This window comes from Pelophylax lessonae, assembly GCF_965119305.1.
Source record: "Pelophylax lessonae genome assembly, chromosome: 4".
Classification (NCBI taxonomy): Eukaryota; Metazoa; Chordata; class Amphibia; order Anura; family Ranidae; genus Pelophylax; species Pelophylax lessonae.
Window position 1 is genome coordinate 428040779 of NC_138771.1, and position 22301 is coordinate 428063079.

Genomic DNA, 22301 nt, shown 5'->3' on the forward strand with positions numbered 1-22301 from the left:
TGGGACCTTCCATTGTGGTGTTCCAATGGCCACAAATTTCCGAGTCCACCAGTTGATATGGCAGTAGTTGATGGGCTATCAGTTCCGACAAGCCAGCAGTCAAACGTTGGGCAAGAGGGTTATCCGGCGTCATCATTTTTTTACGCTCTAACATTTGGCCCATGGAAGCCTGCCTTTTTCCAGAACAACGTGATGACGGCATCATGGAAGGTGGAGTGGAGGACAATTGTGAGGAGAGAGGAGAAGAAGTAGAAGAGGCTAGACGGTGAGAGCCTGGAGTGTGGCTTTGTGGGTTCTGACGGTGTTGCTCCCACTGGGCTCGGTGATGGGAGTACAGGTACCTTCTTAAGGCGGTCGTCCCTAGATGAGTGTTGGGTTTACCGCAACTTATGCGTTGACTGCAAAGGCTGCAGATGGCAACACTGTTGTCAGCAGCGGACACATTAAAAAAAGCCCACACTGCGGAGCTATGTGCCGGCATCCTGGGAGCACCAGATGTGTCTGTACATGGTTGATGGCTCGCTCCTGATACATTTGCAGTCTGCTTTGTACCTCTTGTGCAATGCAAGTTCCGCCTGCTTCTTCTCCCTATCTGCTGGTCCGTCTCTCCCTCTGAACTCCCCTCCTCTTCCTCTCTTGTGGCCCATCCACGTGACGTCCATAGACACATCATCATCCACGTCACCTTCCCCGCCACTAACATTCGAGATCTCGGAGTAGGCAGCAACAGCGGGGACCAACCTCCTTGGGCTGATCTGGGTACTGTCATCAGACTGCTGAGTGGCGGCTGTTGCTACCTCCTCTTCCTGATCCGATTCCAACAATGGCTGCGCATTGCAAATGTCTTGTGATGGATTGGAAAATAATTCCAGTGACTCAAGCGGAGGGTATATTGTGGTGGTGGTGTTGGTGTCTTTGGGGGTGCACACAGTAGAAAGTGAAGAGGGTGCAGAGAGACAGAGGATGAGGAGGGTGCAGAAGAGGAAGGCTGAGTGAGCCACTCAACCAAGTCTGGTGCGTCCTTTGACGTAATCGAATGCACCTTCTGAAACTTCACACTTTGGCTCCGGCCTACTGCTCCTGCCCTACCCCTACCACCCCTGCGTAAGTGCCTGCCTCTTCCTCTGCCTGTCATTTTTTAAATTACCCTGTGACAAAAGTCTCTAGAGAAGAGCAGTATATGTGGAACAAGGTATATAACACCCCGCTTCAATCTGTGGTATTGGGGGGCCACAGGTTTATCACACCAGTTCTACAAATAATTAGCAAGGTAACTGTTGTCACTGTGTGTAGCACAGTTATCGCAGCAAAAGAGGCCAAATTTTTGCAGGACTAAAATACACTCTTAGAAAAGTACACTGTTAAATAACACCCTACTTCAATATGTGGTATTGGGGGCCACTGATCTATCACACCAGTTGTACAAAAAAATGGCCAGTGAGTTTGGCACTGTGTGTAGCAGAGTGAATGCAGCAAAAGAGGCAATATTGTTGCAGGACACAAATACACTTATTGAAGTGGGGTGTTATCGGAGTATACTTGTATAAGTGTATTTGTGTCCTGCAACAATATTGCCTCTTTTGCTGCTTTTACTCTGCTACACACAGTGCCAAACTCACTGGCCAATTTTTTGTACAAGTGGTGTGATAGACCAGTGGCCCAAAAATACCACATATTGAAGTGGGGTGTTATTTAACAGTATACTTTTCTAAGAGTGTATTTTAGTCCTGCAAAAATGTGGCCTCTTTTGCTGCGTTAACTGTGCTACACAGAGTGACAACAGTTACTGGTCAATTATTTGTAGAACTGGTGTGATAAACCTGTGGCCCCCCAATACCACATATTGAAGTGGGGTGTTATCGGAGTATACTTTTATATGTGGTATTGGGGGGCCACAGGTTTATCACACCAGTTCTACAAATAATTGACCAGTAACTGTTGTCACTCTGTGTAGCACAGTTAACGCAGCAAAAGAGGCCACATTTTTGCAGGACTAAAATACACTCTTAGAAAAGTATACTGTTAAATAACACCCCACTTCAATATGTGGTATTTTTGGGCCACTGGTCTATCACACCACTTGTACAAAAAATTGGCCAGTGAGTTTGGCACTGTGTGTAGCAGAGTAAAAGCAGCAAAAGAGGCAATATTGTTGCAGGACACAAATACACTTATACAAGTATACTCAGATAACACCCCACTTTGATATGTGGTATTTTTGGGCCACTGGTCTATCACACCACTTGTACAAAAAATTGGCCAGTGAGTTTGGCACTGTGTGTAGCAGAGTAAAAGCAGCAAAAGAGGCAATATTGTTGCAGGACACAAATACACTTATACAAGTATACTCAGATAACACCCCACTTTGATATGTGGTATTGGGGGCCACTGGTCTATCACACCAGTTGTACAAAAAATTGGCCAGTGAGTTTGGCACTGTGTGTAGCAGAGTTAATGCAGCAAAAGAGGCAATATTGTTGCAGGACACAAATATACTTATACAAGTATACTCAAATAACACCCGCTTCAATATGTGGTATTGGGGGACCACAGGTTTATCACACCAGTTGTACAAAAAATTGGCCAGTGAGTTTGGCACTGTGTGTAGCAGAGTAAAAGCAGAAAAAGAGGCAATATTGTTGCATGACACCAATACACTTATACAAGTATACTCAGATAACACGCCACTTCAATATGTGGTTTTGGGGGGCCACTGGTCGATGACACCGGTTGTACAAAAAATTGGCCAGTGCGTTTGGCACTGTGTGTAGCATAATAAACGCAGCAAAAGAGGCAATATTGTTGCAGGACAAAAATACACTTATAAAAATATACTCAGATAACACCCCACTTCAATATGTGGTATTGCGGGGCCACTGGTCTATCACACCAGTTGTACAAAAAATTGGCCAGTACGTTTGGCACTGTGTGTAGCAGAGTAAAGGCAGCAAAAGAGGCAATATTGTTGCAGGACACAAATACACTTACAAAAGTATACCCAGATAACACCCCACTTCAATATGTGGTATTGGGGGGGGGCACTGGTCTATCACACCAGCTATAATACTTTAAAAGTGCTTTTGTCACTGTTTGTAGTATTGCTGCAGAAACGCTCAACACACCAGTCACAATGCTGCACAGTGCACAATACAAATCCACTATAATATGCTTTCTATATTACAAAGTATATTATAAGTGGATTACACCCCTATATAGTGCACTGCACACCTATAACAAATACCAGTCCTTAACATGGCTTTTGTGGACCTTAACAGAGCGATTTGTGTCACTGACGATCTGTCCCTGGTGCACACAGAAAACCTATCCCTACACTGACAAAAGAGACAGTACACCTATACCAAATAGCAGCCCTTAAAAGGACTTTTGTGGACCTTAACAGAGTGATTTGTGTCACTGACGATCTGTCCCTGCTGCACACAGCAAACCTCTCCCTACACTGACAAAAGAGACTGTAGTCCTATACCAAATACCAGCCCTTAAAAGGACTTTTGTGGATCTTAACAGAGCGATTTGTGTCACTGACTATATGTCCCTGGTGCACACAGCAGACCTCTCCCTACACTGGCAAAAAGCAAAATGTGAAATGGCCGTCAGCTCAGGTCTATTTATAAGGTAGGGGGTATGTCCATGTGCTGCAATGTTTCAATTGGATTTCCCCTTCCACCTGATGGCTGTGTCATGGGTCAAAAATTCTCCCCAATGTAAACTTATATGACCGCCGCGAACAATGCCATGTGTTCGCAAAATCGGCGGGCTGCGAACAAGCAAAGTTCGCCGTGAACCGACCGCCAGGGGCGAACCGCAAGGCCGTCCCTACACATCACTACTAATCATGTTTTACTTAAATACAGTCAGGTCAGTGTAAGATGTTCTCATTGGGTATCATGTAATGCTATGCTTTGCAGATTTTCACTATGTGGTGGGCAACGTTTTTAATCCTTTTAAAGCCTAATAGCATTTTGATGTCCCAGACCTGTCTCTAAGTACATGTGTTTCATCTTGTTGGTTTACATTAGAGATTGTTGTGTCTAAACACACTTGTCTTTGGTTTGGATATCTCTATTAGTGTTATTTGGTCTTTATATTCTAACAATGTTTTCTTGGGAGAGCTTTACTTATATTTATTAGGTATTTCTGTGTACTGATAAGAAAAAAAAAAAACTTACAGTGATTTTATATTTTAAAAGCAATGTGAACACTCCTTAACACTCCCTGTATAAAATATTATGAAACAGCACTTATACCTTATAAAAATCTACCATTGTTCTCTGACATGATTGTGTTTATACTGATGTTAGTGAATTAATTCTATCAATCATAGCAAAACATAACATTGGCTGGGCTGCAGTATAAGGCTTCATCTGCAGCAGTGCAGCAGAAATATTTGACTACAGCTTGAATGTTTTCAGCTTGAAGGGTTCATAAGCAGGAACCTCATTTTAATATAAAGGATAGTTTCTTTGACTGGTTTCAGCTATGAAGAATTTATGTTGCAGAAAATATAATTTTACCAGTTGGTGTAGGAAGCACCTTCCAGAAAGTATTTCCTAAAACATAGTCAGAAAACCACAACAGATTTCAAGAGGAAAACATCTGTTTACTTACAAAACTTCTAATGTGCTCTTACATTGTACATTTATCAATTATTTACTTACACATAAAAGGTTATTTGTTGGAAATGTTTTATTACACAAGTTGACAACAGTGGTGCAGAAGAACTCCAGGTTTGTTAAGCAGCGAATCCATTTTTTATTTAGTTGCAATGTTCTATTGTTGCATTATGCCTTTCAAAGCCATCTTTGCAATTGGCTTACTTTAAATATAGAGTCTCCATCTTCACATGCTGACTCTATGCTTTTTCAATGGGCCAACATTTAATCATGATTTTCTCACAATGAGAGTCCAGTTGTTATTTTTCTTTTAATTTTCTAAAACAAAAGAAAATCTACTTGCTGAATACTTTAAATGCTGTTTATGTTATCCAAAAATTTCCTTTTTATTTTTTCATAATTAAACATTTTTTTCTAAATCACTTTGCAACTTCAAAGTTTGCTGAAAGGTAAATTTATCACTGATTTTCATTGTTAAAGTTATTTCTACTTTTAATTGGCAAACACAGTGCAAATGTTTGATCCTTTATGTTGACATTGATTGCATAAATTAAAGAATTTATGACTGGAACTAAACATTTGTTCTCATTTGCTTCTTCAGCCAAAACATCCTAACCCAGACTGGCGTTACTCTGCATCACTAAAAGCTGCAATGCAGGGGTGAGTACATTTCATTTTATATTTTTAATTCACATCACTAAAACAGAGCAGCACAAAAATAAGAACATTTAAATTAAAAGAGTTTGGTATACTAGTAAAATCAAAATGGTTACTTGCAGACATATGCTGATGCTTTAACAAAATTAAGTTGTGACTGTTTAAATATTTTAAATAGAAACAATAGTTTGCTTAAATAAAATCTAGAATTTAGTTTTGACTCAGGCAGTTTGACAGGTACCCACATTTGGTCACAACACCTTTGGTTCCCCTCCGATGGAAATGACACACACAAACTCCTTACCCCCTTGTTTGCTGATATTTAAATGATTTACAAAGTTGAAATGAGATTCCTTACCCCTTGTTATTCCTTAAACTGTATGTAAAGCCAACACCTTTTTTTATGGTCTTTGGTACAGAATGTCAAGCAAATCCAATGTTTTTGAGTTGGATTAGGGGTTGTGGACAATTCTTCTTTAGAAAAGCCTATTGTGGAGACAGTCTTCTAATATTGGATATCCCCTACCCTTAGGAAAGATCTCCTTTCAGGAGGTGAGGGCAAATGTTCATATTGAAACACCTGTTGTGGTAACAGTTTTTAGAAGTTATCCCCTCACTTTGGAAATAACTCCTTTTTCTTCTTGCTGTGTCACTGGAACAGAAACTGTAGGGAACTATCTCCAGGTTCTTCTCAACTTTATTCCCAATTTAAAAAAAAGAATCGTTACATATGCTTGCAGACTTTTTTGCATTTCCCCTATAAATGATGTGTTGTTCCTTACTAGGTAATAAATACTGCCATCATATCATTACATAATATACATTAATAGAGTGCCAGAAGGTATTTTTTAATATCGTCACATAATTCCCTTATATTTCCTTGTTTTTTTAATTGAGACAGGACAAAATTGACTCACATTTTGGGGAGTGGGGGTTGAGGAAGTGTACATTTGGAATTTAAACTGAGAAAAAAAAAAAAAAAAGCTTGTGAATCTGCAGATTCTGCCTATGTAACACCTTTATGAAGGTTTGGTCAAATTCACTTTAGTTCAAAAGAAAAGGTCATATTTTCTCTTACTCCTTCACATATTAAAACAAAGGGATCCTCAGTCACGGCCCCTGTCCTTGTACAAAGCAGAAGCTGCTATTTAGTATTTTTACATTAATCTAGCATCCAACATTAAAGCTAACAACATACCAAAATAGATTGGGTTGGCAGGATTGGATATTTCTTAATGAATTGAAGGTAACGTTTTGATACATTAGGTGGGAGATACACGTTTTCCAATTTTAAATAAATACATTGTGGCAAGAATAAAAATATATGGCTTAGAAGATTATAAAAATGTCTGGTATGCATTGTTATTATCATACAGCCGTGCTTATTGTACAGGTTGGTTGTGTAGGTGTTGGTTTGGGCGTATGTGTTTTTCTACTGCTTGGGTTACTGTATGACATACTGTATGAAGGGGATTTATTTCTTATTATATATATAATTATTTTATTTCTTAACTAGACATATAAAGAGAAGCCTCTCTGGATTACAGGGTATTATAGGGTTCCTTTATATGTGAATTTTGAGACTCCCATTCCACATTTCATTTGCAAGTGATGGTGCAAGAAAGATATTTGTTCACAATTACTGATCCGAGTAAACAGGTGGACATATATTTCATTCATAATTCTATACACAGGGTAAAAAAGTATGCGCAACACCAAATGTCTCAAGCCATTTTATAAACAGAATTTTGTTACTATAGTACTAGTTTATTTTTGGTAAATGATGAAGGAGACATCTAACTAATCTACTAGTCTTTGACATTTTCTAATGTATTTTTTTTGGAAACATATAAATCTTTTAGAAAATCAATAAAAACATTCCCTATTTATTCATTAGAGGAATGAGGATTTCCAATGTCTACTTTCTGACCCTTATAGGACGTATTGTATTGTAATGTTTCCCAATGTACTGTATAATGGCAATGCATCAATTTCACATTACCATATAGGAAGTTTAAACTGTAAACTCTAATAATGTTAGCATATTCTTGTATGTTTAATATTTAACTGATGAGGATACACTATTGCTCATAATTCTTCAAAACGAATACAGAACCTGACAGTCAATAACAAAATGCTAATAATAAATACTTTAAATCAGGAGGATCATAAAGTCCATCTACCAAACTCACACTGTGTGTGCAGTCTCATGTAACCAAACAGACCAAAAAACAATTAATAAGAGCACAATAGGAACTAAGGTCAAAAGATGGCATTGACACAGACAAATTAGAAAAATAATATACAAAATGTTAAGTATCAAAGAAAAGTATAAAAATGTTAGAAAATGTTGTCTCAGTATTCACAAGCAGGTAAGGATACATCAACGTAGCCCACCTAGTGATAACTGGCTTGGGTAACAAACCCATACTAATGTATAAATATAACTTCAGATTATCACCACAGCCAAACCATCACTAAGGTGCTCATAGAAAACTTACATAAAACAGCCTTAATCAGCTGTACTAGCTGGCATATGCTCAATGTGTAGTGAAAAAGCAAATAAATAAAGAAAAAGTGAACCTGAACCTATAATAGAGACGTGGCACGTGAAAGTAATTATATATACTTAGTTAATTGGTTGCCGTTGTGAAATTTATTTTGCCACATTTCATCAATGGATCACATATATAGCGTAGTTCCACAACAATGACCAGTTCAAAATTTAACAGTTGAAATGGAAGATGCTAGTGACAAGTCAGAACAGTACAGGGGCTGCAAAGAAACTATAAGCTCTGGCTGGCAATTACAGATCTTAATATTTCACTATATGAGAAGCTGAAAGAAGTAACCACCCAGGGTATGTAGATATAAACACATCACCACTTGACATATGTGATCCCAAACTGCCTCCTTGAGCGAAATTACTATGGCAGCTCAATAGCAAGTAAAGAGGCAATAGATATTGAGAGAACAGTGCAATAGCATGGAAGTAGCAAAAATTTAAGCAAACACTGCAAAGCATCATTCCTTAGATGAAGTATGGCATTAATGAATACTTGTAAAAGTGGTTTTGTATGCAGTATATGGTCCAAAATACTAGGATTTCTCCCCACCCTTGGTCCAGTCTCCACTGTTGGTTATTACCTGTGTTGATTCCTTACAGTTCCTCAGTGATCAGCTTATTGCTACTATGCTATATAGCCGCTATGCAGTATTGATTTTGTGCTTGCCATTTTATGCATGGGAAGCTATTCTATGCCATTGTTGTTATGATGTATGTAAACGGATGGGTTCTGAGTATAGGTCTAAAAAAAGTGTACATTCTTTGATGGCAGATGTTTTTCTGAGTAAATAAAACTTTATACCAGTTATTTTATTTTTACCAGTAGCTCCAGTATTGTTCTCCAAGACACAAGTTTTTGCTACTGCCTCTGCAAAATTGGAGTGAATTCTGAGTATTACTGTTTGAACCCTTTTTACAAAATTGTTTTCAGGGTCAGAAAAGAGATCCAAGAAATTAGAAAAGTGTCTAAATCACCAGCTTAGCTAATGTATGCTTTGTTTAAACATCCGTTAGAAGTAGAAGTCTCACCAAAGTTTATTTTATGGCATGATGGATTTTTTCCTACCTTCCTGGTGGTCATGTTCCCAGGATAACATGGTTGGAAGCCCCCCCACTGTTGTTTAACCATGCATAAACCAAAGCGACAAACTCCTAATTAGTATTAACTGACATTGCTTGCCTTAGGCAACAGGCATTCCATGAAAAAATGACCATCATAATGGCATTTGCCAGCTACAGTGCCTGTAAATAAAAAAACAAAAGCAGCCAAGACAGGTGTATGAGGCTGCTGCTCTGAGTGAAAAACAGAGATTGCAGCAAAGGGTAGATGAGCCTCATTCCGACTTAAAGTAAATTATTTTTTATTTATTTTCACATTTATTGAAGAAGAATGATTTATTATGTAATGATAGCCATACACACTTTGATAAATTTATTTTTTAATCAAGATCTTCCAATAGGAATAACTGATCTGTAGTTGACCCCCCTTATTTGATCGATATGCCACACAGGAAGAAGTGGATTTCAATCAATAGCTAACATACAATTGTATGGTTTGGGATCTCATAGAGCAGTGGTCATCAACTCCGGTCCTCAGGGCCCACTAACAGGCCAGATTTTAAGTATTACATTGAGGAGATGCAGACTAGAGTAGTGCAATCACTGAGCAGCAAATGATATCACCTGGGATGTATTTCAGTTATCTTGCAAATCTGGCCTGTTAGTGGGCCCTGTAGGCCAGGGTTGAGGACCACTGTCATAGAGGATGTTACAGGGGGCAGAATAATGCAGCAGTAAAGTGTTTAATTAAAAATTAATTACAGGATCATTAAGAAATGCATGTGTATGGTTTACTTTTTGGAGGATAAGGATATTGTTTAGTGTCACTTTAATTTAAAGCCCATCTGTATTTGATGCCAATAACCTAGACAAGAAAAAAAAGAAAATCTCTCAGAAGGGCACATAAACACCAATACAAATGAAACAGGGGTTATAATGCTTCCACATGCTGCTGGAGAACTGTGTTGATTGCTGTCTGTGACCCCTTGGGAATTCACCTAATTTCCTACAAGATCAACAATACAAAACTTGTTAAGGTCCTTATCATTTTTCACAAAAGAGAAAAAAAAGTTTTAGCTATGGCGGGCCTTTAGGATAAGGTTGACATTTATAAATAAATTAACTCCATGGAAAATATTATTTAACACAAAGGTATTGGGTAACATTATAACAATACAAAACTAATAATAAAAGCAGAGAACAACAGAAAATGGAAACAGCAAGCAACCTCCACTGATCTATTTCAATAAATATATCTCAAACTGGTTTCAATGAATGGACGTGCTAATGCCTTTTGCAAAAACATCATTCATTTTTGAATTGACTTGAAACCTTGTTTAAATAGTCTGTATGTCTGTACATTTCTACTTGGAGCAGTGTTAGATACCCATTAACCTGTCTTCTTTCTTTTCTATAGTGCTGTACATATGGAAGGAGCAGCAGTCTTACGTGGCGCAGCTGTAGGACTCGAACAACAGTGGCCAACAGTTTCCAGTGCAACAGCAGGTAAAGCAGTCACCAACACTTCCATTTTGTTTCATTCAGTTAGGATTTTAAGACAAAAAAATGTTTACTTCAATATATGATAGGCCTTCTCAGTTAAAATTGGCAAGATAGTTCTGGCTTACTATAATAGACTAAGGTGTCCCTTGGTTGAGGCACAGAATTAGAGATCACAGAAACCAGAAGTGATTTGAATTCTCATACAGCAGCCCTGTTCAAGAATAACTAACCAGACTGGCTGGCAACCACGCAAAATAAATATAGACACAGGAATAAGACACAACGCGTGCATATGTGATAAAACGAAACAAGCAAAAAATAAAATAAAAGATCAACAACCAAGATACACAGTAAAGCTTTATTGTATACAGGGCTAAATATTTAGACCTATTTCAGGGATAACCAGGTACACAACTTTGTATGGCAAGGCTAAGGACTGGGAACAAATCAGAAATAAGGACAAGTTAAGGTTAGGCACAGGCCTAACCTGAAGGTCAGGGTCACTAGATATCTGGGAAATCAGAGCACACTACAGAGCCTAGTTGGGGAAATGCTGGAGATGTGAATATGCCTAGCAGGCAGGCAAGGATGGTGAATAATACAGAGCCTACTGTTGAAGGGAGGCACATGCATTCAGCTACTGAATGCACATAACAACAGATCCCAAGACACAATGCCAGCAGCAGGTGGAGAATGATAATAGAAGGTTCCTAACAAGCTCATAAAAACATTTATTTATACAGGGAACCAAGCTAATTAAATACATCCTAACCACAATATATATATATATATATATATATATATATACTTATATAACTTCTCAAAAAAATGTGTAAGTCACAAAGACATGAATAATAGCAAAATTGAAAGACATTATCCACTTTTCTTGTTGAACCTTGTGTTTTTCACCTGAATAGGATGTGTATTCATCATGTGGTTTTGTGGTTTCATTTGTGGGCCTGAATGCAAGTCTTTAGTGGAACAAATCTTTATATTCCTTTGTTAGTAATTTCTGTTTGTGTTCAAACATGAGGCATATGACATGGCACATGCTAATGCATGACCTCTGTATGAAGTGTGAGAACTGAAACTTCCTTTGAAGAAACTACATATCCCACAATCGCTGGATATCTCGGTCTATAATTCTGCAGGTGAATACTAGATCTGAAACAGGCCCAGACAGGCAGGCAGAGCAATGAAGGGAAGAGATGTGGTTTCATCACATTAGCATTTCCACATTTGTGATGCAACACAGAGAAATAGTGAGACATTGATTGGATGCTGTGTAACCCAGAACAAGAATATACCTGTCCCTTCAGCGAATAGAAACAAGCTAGGGAATCGATTAGCCATTACACTACAGACTGCAACAGAAACATATGAGGCCATAATTACAAGTTTAACAAATGACACAATGAATGTAGCCACACTAATACCAACTTAAAACAATGTAAATACTTGAAAGTGTACAATAAGTTTTGCCTCGTTCAAACTATATGCAGAGACGTGCATTATCTGTCTCTGCAGGGACACAAAGAAAACAGTTGTTTTTTATGTGTCCTCTTCACACCACAAGATTGGTGTCATGTACATTTTTTTCTCTGCAGCAATATACAACATGTATGAATGTATATTTCTGCAAAGATAAAAATACACATGACATCAATGTTTGTTGTGATACAAAACAATTGTTTTTTTGTGTTCTTGCAGGAACCTATGTTAGAAAAATGCAGGTCTCTGTACTTGGTCTGAACACGCCAAAAATATTCTATGCAGATCAAATCTGCATGTTTTTTTTCCATCAGTTTTTATGGGTGAATAAGGCCTTTAGGCCCAAACTGTGGTTGGCCTGACTTTACATTTCTTCTTTTCCATACTGTTAATAGACCTCACTAGTGCAGCAAAAACATTTACCATTTCATCATTCTTTTTCTTAACAGCAAAGCACTCTAGTTTTTCATTCTAAGAAAACAATCCCACCTTAAAGTGGACATAACTGCAAAAAGTGAAGATTTGCTATCTTATAGGAAACATCAAGAGGTGTTAAATGTGCTTAGGCAGTAGTCTGAAATGTTACCTTTTGCATTGAATTCTTCTCTGCACATCCTGGTATGTGAGTGTGCCTAGGCACTCCTAGGTTTAGAGCCTTATAGGTGTATGAGAACCACAGCTAGCTGTCTAACAAGATTTGGGGTGATATTTGGTGATGAAGCTACTGTACTCCTTCCTTGAGAAGAATCTGCACTTGACGGCCTATTGCAGCATCTCCTTGTGTCTGCTTTAATAATCTATAAAATATGTGCTTCCTACACCTCACCTCACCTACTGCAAAACCCTCCCTGTATCAAGATGTCTGCTTCCACACAAAGATACTGTGCCAAACAAGGCTCATGATTGGCAAAAGATCAGCTGTAGGAAGCCCCAAGGCAATATTGGTCAAAAAGTTGTCCTTTGTCCTCTGCTTGCCTTTGTGAGCACAGCTTCCACCGTTCAAGTGTCCTCTAAAGCTTAATTCTTGTTACAAAAATTGTTTTTAGTTTTGTATAGATTGGGGAAAGGTTAAAACCCCACCAAAAGCATGACAGGGCGTCACAAAAACATGATTGAAAATTGTTGACATCTGAGACAACATCTAGAGCACATTTAGTTATTAGAGTGAAAAGTAAATCATCTGTCAGGATTTTTGCCTTTCTGTGCCATCCTGTCCAAATGACATCTGTACCCTCCCATTTCTTGTCCTGGTGTCTCCATGCCAAAAAGTAGGGGAAAATTTCCCCAATGAGGAAACATTAGAGCTCATGACTCACTCTATCAAAAGCTAACAAGTATGAGTTGGATTTGTTTGTTTTTTTGTTTTGTTTTTTTACCACTAAAAAATTAAAAAAGATACAAAGAATACAAGAATCATAGCTTCCAACATTGCATAATAGAAGTAAGAGGAGAACAGTAATCCAGCCATGCTGTGTGTTGGCAACTTCCCAAAGAATACGCATGCAAAATAAATGACTATCAAAAATAACAAGGCAATCAAAATAAGTAAAAATGGGGATTTAGTCCCACCATATGGCGGGGATTTAGTCCCACCATATAGCCATAACATGCTCAAGCCCACCACTACGTCAAAGTACCCCATTGTCAGTGGGTCCTACACTATCCATAAAATGAAGGATAAATCCAACCTCTCTAAACCATTGGAGATACTTACTCCTTACATGGGAGAGAGCACTATAAGGGACCCCTCCTATATCTGCTTACTGGTGGACACTGATAATGAAGTACAGGTGTGAGAGGGTGGGGTGCTCAACCCCAGAAGTCTGGTCAGGACTGAGTGTATAACAAACAAACAAAGGATTGGGGGGGCACACCCTGAACATGCATTTCTAAAGCTGGTGCAGCTATACAACCAAACTACATACATAACTACAGAGGATAGCGCACACATTCAAAAGAAATGACTATCAAATATAACAAGGCAATCAAAATAAGTAAAAATGGGGATTTAGTCCCACCATATGGCAGGGATTTAGTCCCACCATATGGCCACATCATGCTTAAGCCCACCACTACGTCAAAGTACCCCTTTGTCAGTGGGTCCTACACTATCCATAAAATGAAGGATAAATCCAACCTCTCTAAACCATCGGAGATACTTACTCCTTACATAGGAGAGATGTGCAACTGCACTATAAGGGACTCCTACTATATCTGCTTACTGGTGGACACTGATAACAAAGTACAGGTGTGAGAGGGTGGGGTGGTCAACCCCAGAAGTCTGGTCAGGACTGAGTGTATAACAAACAAACAAAGGGTTGGGGGGGCACACCCTGAACATGCATTTCTAAAGCTGGTGCAGCTATAAAAAACAAATTGCATACATAACAACAGAGGATAGCACACACATGCAATAGAAATGACTATCAAATATAACAAGGCAATCAAAATAAGTAAAAATGGGGATTTAGTCCCACCATATGGCCATATTGTGCTCAAGCCCACCACTGCATCAAAGTACCCCATTGTCAGTGGGTCCTACACTATCCATAAAATGAAGGATAAATCCAACCTCTCTAAACCATTGGAGATACTTACTCCTTACATGGGAGAGATGTGCAACTGCACTAAAAGGGACTCCTCCTATATCTGCTTACTGGTGGACATTGATAACGAAGTACAGGTGTGAGAGGGTGGGGTGCTTAACCCCAGAAGTATGGTCAGGACTGAGCGTATAACAAACAAACAAAGGGTTGGGGGGGGGGGGGCACACCCTGAACATGCATTTCTAAAGCTGGTGCCATTGATTAGAAGGAATGGTGAAGTTAAGTAGGTTCTCCCAGTAAGACATAGATGTTGATTTATTTTGTAGGTCAGGTTGGAGGAGTAGACGGTAGATGAAAGAGATTCCCTTGGTTTGAGAGTCTGATTTTTCAGAGTGATGAAGCAAATCCCAACAAAAGGGAGCATGAGACCAGTGAGTTTTGGAGAGGGTATTCCTGACTCAGAGGTATTTGAAGAAGTCCAATCTAGTGAGATTGTAGTTAGAACAGAGTTCAAAGAAAGTGATGGGTCTGTCCCCTATAAAGAGATTTCCAACATGTCGGATACATGCCATGACCCAATTTTTTAGTGATAGGTCAGAGATAGTGAGTTCCATCAAAGCACGTGAAAGTATTCAAAGAAGACATTTGGGGAGGCCTCTATAGATTTGTGGGATGGCAGACCAGATTTTTATGGTTTCTGTGATAGATGTGGGTTAACAGCAAAACTCTAACCAAACATATTGATTATAAAGAAGAAAATTAATGGGATCACATAATAAACTGTAAACTACCTCACAAACAGCAGCTCAATGCAGTCCTATAAAAAGAATAATTGTATTTATATGTCCCCTTTTATTTGCATGAATCTAATTAGAAGAAAGACAGAACATGATAGGTTTATTGTCTCTTTGCTGGTTAACTGATCTATTTATTTGCACTTCAGATTTATGCAAATAATTTTTTTTGCGTAAATTGTTCAGAATAATTTTTTTAGTTTATTCTGTCAATATTATTACATAGCATACTTGATGAATTTGACAAAGGGTGTTTCATTAAACTCGCATATTAGGAGTGAGTTTGGCATGTTATTAATTAAATGCTGGTTAATTCAAATAATTTTAATAAAAAATGATTAAATCAAATAATACTCTTAATTACCACCACTATTCTTAACCTTATTATATTTTTTTCCGGTGTTTCTCATAAGAAACCCATGTGAGAAATGCTCGGTGTCTTTGCTAAGAGTTGTCTCATTTACTGCTGACTTCAGTTAAAATAACATTATTAAAAATACATGAAGTCAGTGTTAAACCTAGAAGCCGAGCACCTGCCTTCCTGTTCTCTTCATGCATTTAACATTTTCTAGCTTGTTTTATATTTCTTCATTCCCTGCTGTATCTGACTTAATTAGGCGCTCTTGTTATTTTCACTGTTCCCTCTCTGTTTCCTTTCCCTTTATGCTGCCAAGCAACATAGTTATAATAACTGCCAAAAAGAGGGTATACAAATATGCAAATATGTTTTTTTTTTTCACTTCTGTGAGAGGCTCTGGATTTCAGACCAACACTTTTAATAGGGTCTATATGTCTGCCTAACTGCCCACCCACTCTATAACAAAGCCCACTGCTGCCATGCAATACTTCAATATGGGAGCCTCAATGGGAAATCAAATTCTTGGGGCTGACCACAAAAAAAAAAAAAAAAAAATTGTGTCTGTATTTAGACAAGTTTGTTAGTTTGATCACTTTGGTTTATATGCGATCATATGAGTTGACTTTAAAACCTGAATATGAAAAAGTTCACTAGAAAGGATTTTTAATGTACGAGTACAGGAGAGGGTAAAACTTTTTCATATTCTACTAGCAGTTTAGTTCTAGGTTTAGCCAAGGTAGATGAACTGTAAGTACACAGTACACCATCTAACCAAGAAAAACCACACACACAGGTTAAACACAGGCCAAACAGCAATGGGGACCTTACTTCATTGCACTGGCAGAAGGGTGCTATTCTGGAACTTTTTATATGTAGCCGACAGTCAACATCATGATGTATAGATAACTGTGCTGCCACTCTAGGCCATGACCTATGTTAGCTGTGCAGAAATCCAGTCCTAAAAGACAGCATGCTCCGTTCAATATTGCATACCACTAGTGGCATTTACTACAATAATTGCATGATGCAAGGGATAAAATGTAGTTCAATATGAATTCATCACTCAGATGGAGCCAAGGCCATGCCTAAATACAGTCTGGTTGATAATCAAAAAGTTCAGTAGTCATCAAGGAATGGTAAGGAGGTAAATGGCGCTGCCAGTTATGAATATAAGAGGACAAAAGAAACCATGTACATATATATCAGCAGTGTGAGAACTTAATACTGTATGTGTTCAAATATTGCTTAAAATACATAAAATAAACATCAAATCCTTATACGTAATGTGCTAGTTAATATCAAAATGGACATAGATAAATAAATATTAAATTAATATCCAAATAAGTGACTAATGGTGATAAAGGGAAGAGACCCTTGTAGAAATAAAGGGCATTAACTAAAGTGACTGAGTGTCTCAGTGGGGTAAATTAAAAAAGATCAAATGGTAAACTAAAAGAGGTGCAAAATAGCAATTAAGGTGCAGATATAAAGTGCTACCGTGGCTATATGTGTATATACTCTAACAGAGCAAATCCCACAGAAAGGGTGGGTGTAAATGGATACAAATTAGTATGCAAACTAATACAACAAATTATTTAAAAATGAGAGTGATAATTAATAGTGCAATGCAATGCAATTCCAAATCGCATACCTTGCAAAAAAATGGAAGATTCCAACAGAATATATATACAAAAAAAGTGAGGTATAATAATTCAAAACAATATAATTGAAAGTGCTTCAGTGCAGGATTTTAAATCTGTTCAACTATATTGCTAATAAAATAGTCCCAAAGTGCATGGCAAAGTGCTCCAGTGCAGATTTTAAATTGGTGCAATTTCACAGCAGGGGTGACTTGTGTATTTCCAGTGACTCTTCAAGTGTGGCCGGTGTGATGGGTCAAGGTGCTCCCCTCACTCCCAGGACCGCACTTACAGGGGTAATACGCCTATATTCCAAGTATGATGTGGCTCCTATATCCCTCAATGGTCATCAATTGGTTCCTCTGGTTATAACATCAATGGGGATCCTATCACCCTTGGATAAATGGGAAAACCACTGGCGATCATGTGGTGAATACCACACACCTGGACCTCTTCAATCACAAGAAGTCAAAAACAGCCTCTGAGGGAAGCATCAATGCACCATCAAACCACAGTAATGGAGGATGATTCCACTGTCACTTTTCACCATTAGACAATTCCTCCTAACGATCTTTAACCACCTCAATACTGGGCACTTAAACCCCCTTCCTTCCCAGACCAATTTTCAGCTTTTAGCGCTGTTGCAATTTGAATGACAATTGCGCGGTCATGCAACGCTGTACCTAAACCAAATTTGTGTCATTTTTTCCCCACAAATAGAGCTTTCTTTTGGTAGTATTTGATCACCGTCAGGTTTTTTTCTTTTTTGGTGCACAAATAAAAAAATACCGAAAAGTTTGGAAAAAAAAAAGTTTTTTGTTTAGGTTATAAAATTTTGTAAATAGATATGTTTTTTCCTGCACTGATGAGCACTGATGATGCTGCACTGACAGGCACTGATGAGGAGACACTGATGGGGTGGCACTGATGGGGTGGCACTGATGGGGTGGCACTGATATGCAGCACTGATGGGCACTGATAGGTAGCACTGATATGCAGCACTGATGGGCACTGATATGTGGCACTGATAGATAGCACTGATATGCAGCATTGGTGGGCACTGATAGGCAGCGCTGATGGGCACTGATAGGCAGCACTGATTGGCGGCACTGATGGGCACTGATAGGTGGCACTGTTGGGCGGCAATGATCGGCACTGATCGGCACTGATGGGTGGCACTGATCGGCACTGATGGGGGGCACTGATGGGCACTGATAGGCAGCACTGGTGGGCAATAATGGGCACTGGTGGGCGGCACTGATAGATGGCAATAACGGCACTGGTGGGCAGCACTGATAGATGGCATTGGTGGGCAACACTGATAGGGAGGGCACTGGGGGGCTCTCTGAGCCCTGCTTGCCATCCCTGGTGGGCATCCCTGGTGGTCATGGGTGGGCATCCCTGGTGGCTTAGTGGCACCCCTCCCCCCCCAGGGCTGCACTGGTAATCAATGTTCTGATTACCAGCACAGACCCCCCCTGTGATCAGTGAGTAATTAGAAATACTCACTGATCACCCCCGCAGCAGCACCGATCATCCCTCTTCTCCTCACTGACAGGATCTGTCAGGAGGAGAAGAGATCGAAGCCGTTACAACGGCTCTATTTACATTACATGACGGCTGTGATTGGACACAGCCGTCATGTGATCAGGAGGGCCAATCACAGGGCCCTCCTGCCGAATGATGTTGCTCTGTGTCCGAGGGACACAGGCACATCGAGATCGCGCCGCTGCGCGTGACAGCGGCGGCGCGATCTCTCTCCTTCTGAAGGACGTTACGATACGTCCATTCAGAAGGACGAGACTCCCACCCGGCCGTATATTTACAATGGCCCGGGTGGGAGGTGGTTAAAATGACTTCACTCAGGAGAAACAACAACCTCTGAAACACTCAGTCACTTTAGTTTATGCACTTTATTTCTACAAGGGTCTCTTCCCTTTATCACCATTAGTCACTTATGTGGATATTATTTAATATTTATTTATTTATGTCCATTTTGATATTAACTAGCACATTATGTATAAGGATTTGATGTTTATTTTATGTATTTTAAGCAATATTTGAACACATATTACGTTTTCACACTGCTGATATATATGTACATGGTTTCCTTTTTTTTTTTCCTTTGTCCTCTTATATTCATATCTGGCAGCGCCATTTACCTCCTTACCATTCCTTCATCTTTACTGAACACTTTCTGTGAACAGTTCTAGAGGTAGGCTGCAGCCAATTTCCTACATTCTTGACTGAGTCTCTTATCCTAAGCGCGGATCCTTCTCTCTCTCAGTAGTCATCAAGCCTGTTTAAAAAAAAAAAAAAAAAATGTTATGTCACTTGCACAATTGTCTTGCTAGTGTCTTAAAAGTTTAAAGTACAATTGATTTAAAAGGCAACTATTCAAGAAGTCATACAAAAACTTTAGGTTCATGGATAAAGTCATTATTTTTGATAAGATGGTTGCATATGTATTTGCTTACCTCAGAAAATTGGTTTTGGGGCATTGAAAAATGAAAGAGTTCATACATCATTCATACTACTCTCTATCTTATTGGAATGATATACTTTGCTACATTTGGCATGGCCCTTACATATTGACTAAAATGCCACATACCTGCATTATGTACAAACACTGGGCTGCAGATAATGCAAACTCTGCAAGTGCTCTAAATGCTGAGGTGTTAGTCTGCATTGAGAACCCAATATTCGAAGTCAGCAGCAGATGATGGATACAGATGGGTGAGGCAAGCCCTCTAGCTCAATTGATAAGTAGACTGCATTTTTAATTATTTTGGATACAGCAATCATTGCTTGAAATATCCTGGAAAACATTGCAAATGAAAAAGAGCAAAACCGAGCAAAACCGTGAAAACATGGTTAAAGAAACATTTGTTTCCCTAAAGTAGAACTAAAGGCAAAATCTGTGTCCCCATTGGGAAGGTTTCCCCTCACTTCCTTTCCCATAGACAAGTCACAAAGTCAGAGGAAATCCCTCCAAAGTGATGGAATCAGTCACCAGAATCATCAGATCCCCATTAAAAAACATCCCCCTTTTTCTCCTGTTTTGGGGACAACACAAAATTTTGGATTTTCTTTTGCTTTTACTTGTGATGATAAAAGTAAACACACCAAATAGAAAGAGTAAATCTTCGTAACCTGAACAGACAGTAGTAAAAACCTGACAAGTGCCCAGAAAAAAAAAAAGGTTTTGCCTTTAGCTATACTTTAAAGCAATTTTGACATTAAAAATTGAGTCCAAAATTGCCCCCCTCCCTTCCCATGCCTAAATGTATCTTTAAAGCCACTCTAGTCCCTGCTGTTTTTATCCCCACCAATACTCAGCCCTGCATTGTTACCGCCATCTACATCCTGAGCGTGTCAGAAAAATGAGAGCATCAGCTGCCGAGGGAGCAAGGAAAAGGGTAACTATTACTGATGTTTGCAATCCCCCTAGAGTAACCTTATTGCTGCCAAGTCCATACAACCTATGGATCTACAGCACTGCTTCCAGCTGTCCAAGTCCATACGCTGTATGGCTCTGCATTCCTCCTTCTGCTGTAAGCTTCTGGTCACTTCAGTGACCATGAGCTTATAGCAAAACAGTTTAGCAGACACTGCTGAACTAACCAGTAGCTCTGATTAGCAGCTGACAATCCACTGATCAGAGCTATTGATCTAAAATGTGACCCCTCCCACTCGCCGCTGCCACCACTTCCGACATTTCTCCCCCCACCTACCCCCTCCACATACCATGCCATAGCTGAAATGCCATCCCGCCACTCTAGTTTCTCACTTCCCAGCTGCTCTGATCCCCACAGCACTAATCCCCCTTCCCTCCCAGCATAGATTAATTTCTGTCCATTTGAGATTGTTTCTTATTGTTTATCATTTTCAGCGCTGCAATATTCTTTTTAATTTTGTAATTTTGGTGTATGTATATTTTACACTTTTTTTTTGCTAGCTGCTGTTTGTTTCACAAGCGCAGATTCACACCTTATAACACCTATAGATTTATTGTGGCTTCACTTCAGCTGCCAGCTTCCCTCGTCTGTCCTCCTGCCAGCTTTAGGAGCCACAGAAAAATAAAATCAACAAATCCATTACCCGGGGGCTGTTCTCACCCCCTTGCAGGTGACCCCCCCTCACCCGATTCCAGGGGCCCCTCCGTGCACTGCTGGTGGCAGGCTTTCTCTCCTCCCCTTCCTGCCAGCTGCAGCTGCTGCTGGGGCACACGGAGAAGCTGTCAGGATGGAGAGTGGTTGGGGAAAGTTGGTAAACATGTGTTTACTAGCCCCCTTCCTTTCCTTAAATGGACACAGTGAGCGATCAGTACATATGGTTCCTGTGTCCATGCATCACTGAAGCATAATAAACAGTGCTTACTATGCCTCAGTTTGTGAACGAATGAGAATCTCTATACAGATTCCTATTTATTTAGGTGCAGTGTAGCTGAGGCTGCAGAGAAAAGGACTGTCCTAAGTCCTTTCATTGTCTCAGAAAGGAGACACCAGCGGTCTGTTGAGACCTCTGGTACTTCACCAAAGGTCCCCTCCCAAAAACAAAAGTACAAAATGTTAAATAAAATTGTAAAAAAAACAAAAAAACAGTAAGGCCTCGTTCACACAGGGCATACTACAATGTATTCCCCTGCAAGGTTGTGTTTACCCACACAGGGATACACAGATGTTCCATGCATCCCTGTGCATGCAGTACTTTTGATGTCAATTGGGCTGTAGCAACTGCATGAACACAGACGCTGCTCCTAATTTGACATCCATGTGGGCCTGGGTGTATGTCCCTGAGCTCAAGCTGTCTGTGTATGGGGCCATGTGCCCACACAGATGTCAGGATGGGAGCTAGGGATAAGGAGTACATCTCCCCAAGCCTGTACCTTCAAAAACAATTTTGCACTGACAACACTGAAATTTTTGACCTGAAATACTACTTTGCAGTTTACTCACTGGTCACAGTCTACCTGCTAAGGGTATCATCTTATATTCTTTCTAGAGTTGATTGCATGTATCTGCATGCGTACAACATCCTCTCCTCACAAGATACT

At 39.5% G+C, this 22301-nt stretch overlaps 1 protein-coding gene across 17 annotated transcripts in view; it reads left to right on the plus strand.

Moving 5' to 3' along the window:
- The window catches only part of LOC309552109 (protocadherin alpha-C2-like), a 426489-nt gene that overhangs the window by 372110 nt on the left and 32078 nt on the right, over positions 1-22301 (plus strand). For 13 of the 17 annotated variants that reach the window (XM_082252897.1, XM_082252908.1, XM_082252905.1 and 10 more), the window contains 2 exons: positions 5233-5291; positions 10331-10419. In XM_082252897.1, coding sequence (XP_082109023.1) covers positions 5233-5291; positions 10331-10419 — 148 coding nt within the window. The remainder of the gene's footprint in view (positions 1-5232; positions 5292-10330; positions 10420-22301) is intronic. The other 4 variants (XM_082252899.1, XM_082252895.1, XM_082252894.1 and 1 more) reach the window with 1 other exon arrangement.